Raw genomic sequence first — 12,326 nt, 5'->3', positions numbered from 1 at the left:
ATTATTATTATTATTATTATTATTATTATTATTATTATTTGAAATCGATGGCCTAAAAGCCCCAGGTGGGATTAGGAGCACATTTGTGTCCAGGGTCTAGCAGCTGCTTTTCTTTTAAAATATTTTTTTTCAAAGAGGTGAAAAATGGAACACATACTGTGATTCTAATAGCGCTGATCTCTCTGATCCGCTGTATCTGTGGTATAATAACTGTGATAACGATAATATATCCAACAATGTGCAAGTATTATGAGATGTTGCTTGTATCAGTCATAGTCTGCATTAATTAGAGCTGCTTTGATCACCCACAGTTTCTTAATTTCTCTGATGGACTGGGAGTAATCAAAAATGAAGAGCAAGTTTGGGCAGGAGGAGACTCGCTTAGCCCCTGCGGTGCTAGTGGCAATATATCACCGTGAGAGATGCAGGGCTGCAGCCCGCTTGCCTGTCACAGGTCACGTAAAAATAAATCTGGGGTTTCACATTTGCATAAATGTGACGGACATTGGAAAACAGCTGGTGAAAACGCTCCTCTTCTTTCTTGAAGCTATTTGTGGGGTTTTGCTTTTTTTCCTTCTCTGAAAGAGGAAGCTGTAATTGTTGTTAGGACATCGTTGAGACAAATAGCCCTCAGCTGAGATCTCAGTTGACATTTATTAAAATTCAGTAAGGGGGAAAAAAAAAGGGGCGGAAAATATATTTTCTGCTAGAGAGAGCAGTCTAGAAGCATATTAAGAGACTCATTACTTCTTCTCCTGTCATTTCCTCCTTTTTCGCATCCCAACCTGTCCCACCCCCTCTCGTCTGTCTAACTTCAGGCTGAAAAACTCAAATGTGGAAAGAGAATTACAGCATCATTCTTGTTATTTCACCATACACGGGCACCTTCGTGTCAGCTTTTGATTCCTGGCAACTGCATGGACTAGACCAGTGGTGGTGAACCTATGGCACGGGTGCCAGAGGCGGCACTTGGAGCCCTCTCTGTGGGCACACGTGCCGTTGCCCCAGCCTTGCCTCCCCCCACAACCCCCTCCTTTCCAGCAGCCCCCCTGAAGGAGTCGCCCCCGAGCGTGGCCCACATGGAGCAGCGCAGCCAAGGACATGGCAGCCAGGCAGCATAGACAAAACTCTGCCCTCACACCCCATCATGCACAGTTGATGCTGCGGGGCGCAGGCAGAAGGCGTGGCCGCCATAGCGCTGCTGGGCTGCCTGGGCGATCTGCGGCGGGCCCTGGAGGCAGGGAGTGGTCCTTTGGGCAGGTGGGGCGGAAGATGGGGGGGCAGAGCGGGGGCGGGGCAGGGGGTGGAGCGGGGGCAGGGCCATTTTTTGGGCATTCAGTCTCTAAAAGGTTTGCCATCACTGGACTAGACCTAAAAATGTTTTGGCAAAGGTTCCCCCCCCCCCAGAAGTGATGCCTGATGCCTCAACCACTTCACCAAACTGGCTCTCTCTATTACATTATACTATATAATCTACTTAATAAATATGGAGCTGGCTTCACCTTCTACATGGGTAGGACCATCCTGAATGAAGTTTTGCCCAGAATGCCAGCAGACTAGGAAGGGGATTGTTTTTGCCATTTCCTCTTCCAACTACAGGCTACCCCCATAGTTATGGAGAGTCCCAAATATCCAGAGCAGATTTTCTGAGACAGAGGGGACTCTCTGTGTGTGAAATCCTCAATCAGTCAGTGTTTCTTTTGGTCCACAGATCACACACTGGATCAAACCCATTTTTAATCATTTCTACCCTGCACATTTTCAGTGTATCTTAGTCCTGACATTTTGAAGGGAAACTTTCTTTGGGTTTCTAAGGACATTCAAGCCTGAGATATACCCAGAAGTTTAAATTCTCCCATTTGTGTGTAAGATAAAGGGATGGTTGCCAATACTGCTAATAATCCAAAAGCAGATTAAGATGATGTGCAGTAGTAGTTACAGAGGTGCCATCAAGTAGAGAGAGGGCATTAAACTTCAACTGGGTTTTCCTTCAGAGACAATCGAGGAGAAAGGCTTTAATCTTAATTGGGTACATTCAGTTCAGGGATAGGGGTCGTTGTGCTAGGAGAAAGATACACATGGATATTCGGTAACCTGCTGAAGTTTGAGATTTGCAAGGATTCAAAATGTTTTAGTACGAATTCAAGTGGCAAACAGCAACAAGAGGAAAGATCAGCTGAGATATTGCAAAATATGAAAAAGACCATGGCCAAAACCCAGGAGATGAATAAGAGAATAAGTCAATCCCCTCTTCTCTATGACAGCCTCTCAAGTACTGGAAGACAGCTACCACATCCCCCTTAATCCTTCTCTTCGATAGGGTAGACATACCTACCAGTAGGTCCCTCAACTGTTCATCACACAATTTAGCCTCTAATCCCCTAATTGTCCTTATTGCTCTTCTCTGCACATCTTCTAGTGTTTCAGCAAATTTTTTGTATTGTGGTGACCAGAAGTGGATGCAGTATTCCAAATGTGGCCTCACTAGTGCAGTATAAAGCAGCACGATCACTTCTCATGATCTTGATGTTATCCCTCTGTTGATGGGATAACAGGACTGCATTGGCTTTTTCGGCAGCTGCAGCACATTGCTGGCTCATACTTAAATGGTGGTCCACTAGGACACCTCGATCTCTGTCACAGTTGCTAATGTTGAGCCAGGCACCACCTATTTTGTACCTTTTTATATCCTTATCATTCTGTATCCTTCCTGGTCCTTGTTCTTTGTTCTACTTTAAAGATCCATTCTTTTTCAGATCTCACCAAATACTGCCTGCCCGTTTTAAAATCTTATTTTGAACCACAAGAGCTAGGAGTTTTGTTTATTTGTTTTGCCCTTTGTGAAATAATATGTGTGGAGATGCTGAAAATGCTGACGATTGTGTCAGTTTTGTTTATTTATTTAGTTTATATGCTGGAGAGTTTCTATTGCTCAAAAGAGGAACTTAAAAGCAACTACATAATTAGACGGTAATGAACGCATGCCCTGAAACAGTGATTTGCCAATTTTTTTTTGGTGACTGGCCATTGTTACAGAATCAGCGCTTTTATGAAGCAAAGGCTGCTGCCAAGATATTTTAAAGATCATTGCATACAGTAAATGTGAAATATCGCTGTGCGCATCCCCTGGCCAACAAGGATTGGCATAATGTCAAGCATGCAACAAAGACTCTGTCTACACTGCAATTGTGTCTCTAGCCTATTTTTTTAATTTTCTCCGTTGGAATCATCATTCACCAAAGGGGTAGGGGAAGTAAAGAGGTAGTTCAAGGCCATAATGGTTGTCAGGAGTAGACCAGCTTTCCTTACTATGGATTACAGTACTAGGGCACGGAGCAGGTTCGATAAAGGAGAAAGGCACCATCCATTGCCAGAACAAATATTCTGCACAAAGAATGCTCTAGTTTTAAAACTCTGCATCTGTGATTAAAAGAATCAGGTAGCAGGTGATGGACTGATTATCTGAATTTCTGGAACGTAGTTAGAATGTAGTAGTTTTAGAAGAGATTTATGAACACAGGCAGTGTAGTGATTACTAGTCTTGGACTGAGGAGATATACCTTCAAGTCCTCACTAAATCATGGAGCCGGGCTTCTCTCTTAAACTAACCTCTCTCACAGGACTGTTGCTATAGCAATAAAATGAAAGACCCCGTGTATATTATCTTGAGAACTGATAAGAAAAGATGGGATATAACTGCAGTAATTAATCAATGAATTGTCCTTGGTTTCTTTGGAAATCATCCCAGTACTGAACCTCTGGAAGAAACAATGCAGTTTGTACACACAAACTGCAAGGATGATTTATTAGACTTGTAAACCTGTTGTGGTTAGGATGGGAACCAGGGATTATAGTCAGGGTAAGATTTAAAAGTGAGTGTTCTGGAACCTGCTGCAAATTACAGAATGGCTAAGAGATTAAGCTGGGGGTCTATGCTCAGGTTTGGGTTCCATACCGATGTAAACACCTCTGTGGTCTGCTGTATTGTGGCAATCTTCGTCCAGCTCCATTTCTTGAAGAGCTGCACACGGGTGGGATTGTGCAGCGTGGCGGATGGGTGCGTGCGGAAAAAGGTGGGGAAACGCTGGCGGTTGGAAAGAGCTGGTGAGCTGGAGCCATAGGACAACTGAAAAAGAAGAAGATGGAAATATGGTTAAAGACAGGAAGACTGAGACACCCGTCATTCCTTAGCTAACTTTGAGATGAAGATTCTCTTTCTGCCCCGTCATACAAGCACACCGATCTGTCTGGTTAACATCGAAGTCATCTGTTCTAGGCATCTAGAGATGCTTCAGTCAAGGTTATGGAGTCTTGCAACGTATTTTACCTTCTTCCATTCACGAAAATGGAGAAAGATAGGATCTATGGTATCATAGATACATGGGGAAAAATGGTGTTAAAAGAAAGGTATAGTTCTTTGAATCTTTTCACTTTGAAGCATTTTCTCTATGGGTTTCAAGTTGAAAATTTCAGCTTGCAGGGTCAAAATTAAGGTTGGCTTCCCCCATAACATCACCATATATATCAATATGAGAGACGCTTACCACAATGAGATTCCACATGCGTGCAGCCTCGGCCACCAAGGTGGAAACACTGCTGCAGCCCGGCAAAAGGATGATCTTGATGGGGTCATTGTAGAGGAGCTCATACAGAAATTTAGTGGCCACACCAGGTTCACACTGTAGGTGGTGAGGAACAGATAGAGACAGAGATATACCTCCTCACTAAGAATCTCAACCTGTGCATGGTCCCGCATGCACCTCATTCAGGATTCTGGTCAAACTCAAGGAACTGTTCCTAATCGTTTATTTTCATTTCAAATGCTAGGCAAGAAGCTGTACATAAAATACTTTTAATGGAGTCCGAACATGAACAAGTTGCAAACTAGGACTAGAAGAAACATGGAAGAGTAATGCTTGGACAAAATTAATAATAGAAAGAGTTAAATGTCCATGTACATTTGGGTAGAATGGAATGGAAAAGGCTTTTGTAGTAAAGTGAGAATGTAATTTGTTAAGTAGGTAGAGAAAAACATAAGAGCGTTTGGTTTGCCAATGAACCTTCCTCTCACAGATGGGCCACTGTCCTCCTGTGATCCTTGCTCCATAAAAAAAAACAACATTTGATATATTCTTGCCAACTGCTCTGCCAAGACCTAGAAATGATGCCACTACCGACAGACCAGAGTTCTTGGATTGCACTGGAGTTGCACAAGGAAGGAAATGGCTTCTCCAAAGAGCCAGCTTACCACAGACACACTATACCCCTTCCTCCCCTAGCTTCTGAACAATGAAGGTACTCAGTTAGGACAGTCTTCACCAACCTAGGTCTCCCCTAGAAACATGGACTTCAGCTCTCAGAATTTCCAGCCAGTATGTCCACTGCTGAGAATTCTGGGAATTCAAGTTCGCATGTTTGCAAGATGCCCAGGATGAGGAAAACACAGATATTTTATTTATTTATTAGATTCATGTGTCCTCCATCTCATCTAGAAACAACTTTAGGTTAGAGAGGCTTCACGGTAGTGAAGGAATCGACAATTCATTGGATTTTTGTTGGCAGGTTTTAAAAGATGCCAATCCTGGAGTTTGAATTGGGTTTGAATGGGAGGGAGCAGAACTGGCTTGGCCCTACCTTTCTTGGAATTCACTGGGGTTACATGAGGAAGGAAATGACTTTTCCATGGACACATTACTGGTCAGAAACAATTTCAGTCCATTTATATGCCAACACGCAGAAACAAAAAGCCAACCTATTATAGATACCATGGATGACTTTTCCCCATGGAGAAGCACACTAAATGTGTTCACCCGATCCACATTTTTTCCCCTACATTTCCATTAATAAGGCATAATAAGGCACAGCATAGCTAAGCCTCTCAGGCTGATGGTGACTATAGATAGGAGTAAAATCTTCCTTGTATTGAACATGATGCCGGTGACTCTGTGAGCAGGCCCATGCCACTTTCTGGGCAACAGCTCATAAACGCCTTGCACTGCCATTTTCCAGGCCATTTTCTCAACGTTCAGTCATCTGAGCACTCTCCAATTAAAAGGTTGGGAGTTGGAGCCAAGTTGGCTAATGAAACTTCACCTCCCACTAAGGCAGAATATAGGCAACCTGAGACTCTTTTCTGCGATTCCCCACAGCCACCTAAGATCGCAGCTGCTAAAAATGGTGGCAGTTTCCTAAAAATGTGTAGATCAGGGGTCTTGAAACTTGGCCCTTTTATGACTGGTGGACTTCAACTCCCAGAATTCCTCAGCCAGGCCTGCTGGCTGAGGAATTCTGGGAGTTGAAGTCCACCAGTCATAAAAGGGCCAGGTTTGAAGACTCCTGGTGTAGGTGGAAAACACCCAACTGCAGGCTTAACCTAACCAAAACGGTAAATGAAAAAAAATCCAACTCTACCACAAAACAATGGCCCGGCCCATTCTGCACTATCCTTTTATCCAGTGTGCTCTCTGGCCACGCAAAATAATCACTGGCGAATATCTGTAGCTTGGGTGTAGGGATGAGAACGAACCTTCACCCTCAAAAATATTACTCTCATCCCAGCCATCCAAAGGTTCCTCACACCTCCAATGGGTTTGAGTGTGCAACGGATGCCTACCTACAGTATAACTATTCCCTAACTCTGCACCTTCTGTCTGACCCCTGCCTCGCTCTGTCTATCTTTGAACAAATGTGCCACCCAAGACCCTCCTGCTGTTTTTTTTCCTACAACCCCCCCCCACCCATGTGCCCCATCCTGTTCCTGGCTGTGAGCCTCCACAAGGGGATGATGAATTATTCAGGGCATCGGCGCCCCAAGAAAGAGGATCAGTTTCCATGGAAACCTCAGGCAGGCGCTGCCACGGCAACCTGTCAGCACCAGGGAGCGGGCTTCAATAGGGATGGAACAAAGGGAACGCTATGGGGGGGCGCGGTTGACTGGGAACCACAGGAGAGCAGAAGACAGGGAGATAGAAACAGGAACAGACAGGGCAGGGAAGGGAGGTGTGTGTGGGAGAAGGGACAGACGACCAGACAGACTGACGGGTAGAGGAATGGCTGTGAGCAGAGACTGATAAGGGAAGCAGAGAATAATAATAATAATAAAAAAGTTTACAGAAATTCCATGCAAGGGAATGGGGCAGGATGGTGGCAACTGGGCCACATTGCTTTTTGCCCTAGGATGAGATGGAGGGCGGGGAGGGCTAATGTACACAGCCCTTGGGTAGCTGGGCAAAGGAAAGAGCTACAGGGATTTCAACTTGAGCATCGTGTGTGGGGAAATTTGTAGGAATGTGGCCTGCCTCAAGTTGCCAAAGTCAGTCCAAGAATCTTTAAGGCAAGGAGTTGAAGCAAATGAGGAAGTTAAGATGGGCGTTTTGGGAAATCTTGCCCACATACGCCCATCAGGGCCACATTAACAGGCTCAGGGTGAGACCACCAATCCATAGGTACACGTAGACCCAATGGCAGTGAAAGTATCTCAGGAAAGCCACAAGAAAGAGCAGAAACGGTTTGGTTCATTTCCAATCTTAGGAAGGAAAACATGGTCCAATTATGGCAATATGTGGCATGAGCACTCATACCGTAATGGGCTTTATAGTACTGAGGATGAAAACCAGAAATCTACTCCAATTAGGGGTAAAAGACGTGGCTTCTTCCCAGTTGTTATCTAGCCTGAAGGACATTCCAGAAGGCAACTACAAGAAGAGAATATTTGTAGCCCAGGGTTGAACTGTGGATCTTTGGTGTTCTCTGAGTTTGGTTGCTTGCTTGCAGACTTTTCATTACCAAACTGGGTAACATCATCAGTGCACTTACCTAGTTTGGTAATGAAAGTCTGCAAGCTCAGAGAGCACCAAGGAACCCACATTCCAAAAGGCTTAAAACCACACAGGAAATAATATTTTACAACAAGCACCCCGGTTTCTCTTCCATTCATTATTTGCGGCACATTGTGCTGTTCGGTGCACAAGAACTCATGTAATACAGCTGATTATAAGGGAAAATATTAAAAAAAAAACATGTAGAGGTAAAAGCAAAAGGACAAAGGGTTGAATAAGAACTTAACAAACAAGGGGAGCTGTCCAACACATATTAGAGAGCAATGACTGCAAATGGAACGAGTCAAGATTGTTATCAATCAGAAATGGTGCATGCAGACCTAAATGGACGAAGAACACAGCATGTGAGTGTGCAATGGAAGCACATAAAACAATTGGGCATAACCAAAGCTAGGTCCCTGGAAATACCATGCCGATTCTCTGCACTATCTTCTTCTGTACAGTCTTTCTGGAGGGAGGCACATGAATTTAAAAAATGAAATGTTGGGAAGCAGAGAGGGTGATTGACAAGGGTGTTTATACTTCAAGAGCAAGATCTGGCTTAGGGAGCATTTGTTATTCAACCCTACTTGCAACTGACTTTGGAATATTTTGGTTTGGGCAGAAACTGGTGCTCTGAGGATGCGGAATTTCACATCATCATTGGCTCAAAAGGAGCTGAATACTCCTCTCTATGTTCCTCCTCACAGAACCTGCACCAAAATCCACCCACATCTATAACCCTAGAGCAGTGTTTCACAATCTTGACAACATTAAGATGTGTGGACATCAACTCCCAGAATTTCCCAGCCAGAAGTTGAAGTCCATACATTCAAATTGTCAAAGCTGAGAAACGCTGCTCTAGAAAACAGGGAGTCCTCAACTTATAACCGCTCAGTTAATGGCCATTTGAAATTAGGACTGTTCTGAAAAAAGGCGACTTACTGGTCCTCACACATGCGACGGTCACAGAATCCCCATTGTCACGTGATCAAAATTTAGGCACTTGGCAACTCTCGTGTATTCACAGTGATTGCAATGTCCCGGGGGTTCATGTGATCACCAATTGCAACCTTCTCAGCCGGCTTCCGATAAGCAAAGTTAATGGGGGAAGCCTGATTCGCTGATTGCGTAATACCCAGGACAAAACAATTGTAAAATTGGGTGTGAATCACTTAACAAACACAAATTCTGGTCCCAGTTGGGGGTCATATGTCAAGGACTACCTGTAACCTTGAATCGGATTATAGGTCTTATCTTGGTTTATCCACATGGCTGGTACTCTAGTGAAGAGAGCCTCATAACATCTGTGATGCTACCTCAATCAATCTTTCATAACTATTGGCATAGTGACCTCCCATTTAAGATCTATACCTAAAAAAAACCCTACAGCCAAACTACCAACTGTTGTAGAATGTACTGTATTATCTTCAAGAAACTGCTATGCTGACAACAAGGCCTCCAGTCCTATAAGCCCCATTAAGGACACCATTTTCTGAGGGATCCTTGGTCCTCTCTGAGCTTGACTGTTTTCTTGTAGATGTTTCATTACCCAAACTAGGTAACATCATCTGCGCTAGTCAAGTTAGTCAATTAGAGTAGCACTGATGATGTTACCTAGTTTGGGTAATGAAAGTCTACAAGAAAACAACCAAGCTCAGAGAGGACTCCCTCATTTCAACCCTGAGCTCCAAAAATTTTCCCTTCATTGATATAGTTTTCTTCAAGCTGAACTTGAATCCTGGAAAGTGCATCCCTGCATTCACACAGTTGTCTTGGCAGTTGCACGGAAAGGTTTTCTGCTGCCCCTGCTGGGATCTTTTTCGGGTCTAGCCTAAAGCCAAGAATTTTCTGGTGGTCCCTTATTCCAAGTACAAACCACTCTTAAGCCAGCTCCCTAGAATGTACTTCTCAACTTTCATTCCTTTTAGAGGATTAATTGTTTGCTCTTGCTGTTGCTGCTTCTCCTCTTCTTCCTTCTCACATTAAAAACATGCATCTTCCTCGGGCACATCTCTCTACGTGGGAACCCTAGCAAAATTGTTAACTGAGTCATTCTCATGTTTGGAATCTCCAAATGACTCTTCCTCTTGCGCCTCCAGCACCAATCCCTTCCACAAGCTCCATTTCTGAAAATGCTCCCCAAACTTTGCTTCCAATAGGTGCACCAATGTCACTGCTCCAGTCCCACCCTTCTTCCATCTGTTTACCTTCTTGCTACGTTGGACCATAGCACCCTATGAGAGCCCTCTGCCACCCCGTCTTCCAGGTCATTCTTTTCACCAGATCCTAGTCTAATCATTGTCTGTGGCAGTACCCCAAGTGCCCCATAACTCATTTGGAGCTCTTCGGAGGAGCCCAAGCTTGACCAACTTTGACCAACTCTTGCAAAGAAGTGAGAAATTGCACAGGATCATACCAAATGGGGCTCTGGCCCAAAGGTTCTGTTAAAAGTTGGATGGCAAAAGAAGGACTTTCTGTGGGATTATGCTCACCGTTTCTCCCTCTCACATAGCCTTGAAACCCTTGAATGCCGACTTAGTCCTGCTATTTATTTATTTAACTTATTTATTTAACTTATTGTCCTCTCCCTCATCTTTTAGCCTTCTTGTGGATCCTTCCCGTCCTAAGAGTCGAAACCTTCACCCACACCCTTGCTCCCCCCATCAAGATCAGTTCCCCGTCTCTGCTTTGAAGGCTAATTTCTCTTTCCATCCTTCTGTGAACCTCCTCCCCCCCCCTAAGAATACCCTAGTTGCGTAGACCGACATCTTTTAAAACATCTTTCCAAGCCCAGCCGCTTTTGGTCTCCATTTACAGATGGGGTCCCTGCACGATCTGTAGGCGAGGAGGACTTGTTCCAAGATTTTCCAGTGTGCTTAAGCATCCCACCGCACCCACACAACTACCTTGGCTGTAAGGCACAACTAGCGTCCTCCTCTCCCAATTTGATTTCTCCCACATCCTTCCAGGGTAACGGGGGAGGGGGGGGGAGGCTTCCCTGCCGCAACCCAGGGCCCTTTCCCTTCCCTCCCCCTGAGGAAGCCCACCTGTCCCCACCTGGGCGCTGGGACAGGTGGGACAGGTGGGGCTCTGCTCACCTCGCTGTCGCGGTGGTCGAGACGCAGCTCGTAGTCGGGCAGGATGTCCCTTCGGCTGTTGACGTCCTCGAGGGCCATCTGGGCGGAAGGCAGGCAGGCTTGGCCCCCCGGCCAGCCGCCGGTCATGGGGAAAAGCGCCCCGATGTGCAGCCTCTTCTTGCCTGCGCCCAGCGGAGGAGAGAGCAAGAGCCAGCCCGTGAGCACCAGCAAGGCCACCTGGGGGCCCCCGCCGGGCCGCGGGCCGGGGAAGGCCATGGTGCCGGCCGGAGGTCAGGGGCGACGGCGGGGAGGGCGCGCGGGGGTGGCTGCACTGCGCGGCGCTGTCGGTGGCGGCGGCGGCGGCGGCGAGGGCGCCGGAGCCGGCTCCTCCATGGCGCTGCCCGGCGTCGGTGCTGCAGTAAGCGAGCGAGCGGGCGGGCGTGTTGGCGAGCGAGCCAGCCAAGAGGAGGAGGGGGGAGAGGAGGGGGAGGGGGAGGAGGGGGCGGGGGCTGATGTCAGCGCGGAGCCGGCGCGGAACGCCGCCGTCCAAGGGCGCGGGGGGGGGGGAATTGCAATAAGCCCCCCGCACCGCCTCGTCGCAGGGGCGGCGGGCGGGCGAGCGAGGGAGCGAGGCGGCCAAGGAAAGGGGCCGAGGGGGGGGGGGGAAGGGGGAAGAGGGAACGAAATGCAGGCTTGGTGGAGGGAGGCAAAAAAAAAAAAAAAAGGGCGCTAAGAAAAGAGCAGACGGTTAGGAGACCCTCTGGGGCGATGGGAGAAGCCTGAAGAGCAAACGGATGAGAAATGCAGAGAAAGGGCAGAGATGGTGGAGAAGGCAAAGGAGGGACGGAGCTAGGAAGGCTGTGAAAGAGGTCTAACGTAAAGGATTCCAGTGAGACAGACCAGAGCCACGAGGAACAGAGTTGAGATTAGTAAACATTCACACACACACACACACACACACACACACACACACACACACACACAGACACACACAGAGACAGACAGACAGACAGACTGATGGAGAACAGGAAGATGCCAAAGGAATGGGTTAGGCCAGGGGTAGGCAACTTTGGCTCTTTTATGACTCGTGGACTTCAACTCCCAGAATTCCTGAGCCAGCCAAGCTGGCTCAGGAATTCTGGGAGTTGAAGTCCACGAGTCATAAGAGAGCCAAAGTTGCCTACCTCTGGGTTAGGCAGATTGGCCAAAATTTATCCAGCAAAATCCCTCCAAGAACTACTGTAATAGCTGGGATTGCCCAGCAGGCTAAATTTGGTTGAACTTTATTATTGGGAGCTGAGGAAAGGAGTTGGGATCATGTGGATGCAACCCACTTAGGTAATGATTCAGAGTAGTGTGAAAAATGGAAATTCAGCGGACAGGTTTAAGTCCTAATCAGAAAAAGGTGAGGGGGGGGGGGAAATGGACC

The 12,326-nt window shown here is 46.5% G+C and overlaps 1 protein-coding gene across 1 annotated transcript in view; it reads right to left on the bottom strand.

The window, feature by feature from the left end:
• The window catches only part of GABBR1 (gamma-aminobutyric acid type B receptor subunit 1), a 44,591-nt gene extending 33,532 nt beyond the window's left edge, over nucleotides 1-11,059 (bottom strand). Inside the window, exons 1-3 of the mRNA XM_015825937.1 lie at nucleotides 10,919-11,059; nucleotides 4,545-4,679; nucleotides 3,956-4,126 (exon numbers count right to left, since the gene is read on the bottom strand). Coding sequence (XP_015681423.1) covers nucleotides 3,956-4,126; nucleotides 4,545-4,679; nucleotides 10,919-11,044 — 432 coding nt within the window. The 5' untranslated portion in view covers nucleotides 11,045-11,059. The remainder of the gene's footprint in view (nucleotides 1-3,955; nucleotides 4,127-4,544; nucleotides 4,680-10,918) is intronic.
• Nucleotides 11,060-12,326: the final 1,267 nt, after the last annotated feature.

Source organism: Protobothrops mucrosquamatus, unplaced genomic scaffold (assembly GCF_001527695.2).
Source record: "Protobothrops mucrosquamatus isolate PMUCROS unplaced genomic scaffold, P.Mucros_1.0 scaffold2886, whole genome shotgun sequence".
Taxonomy (NCBI): domain Eukaryota; kingdom Metazoa; phylum Chordata; class Lepidosauria; order Squamata; family Viperidae; genus Protobothrops; species Protobothrops mucrosquamatus.
This window is presented reverse-complemented; position numbering and strand designations above follow the sequence as displayed.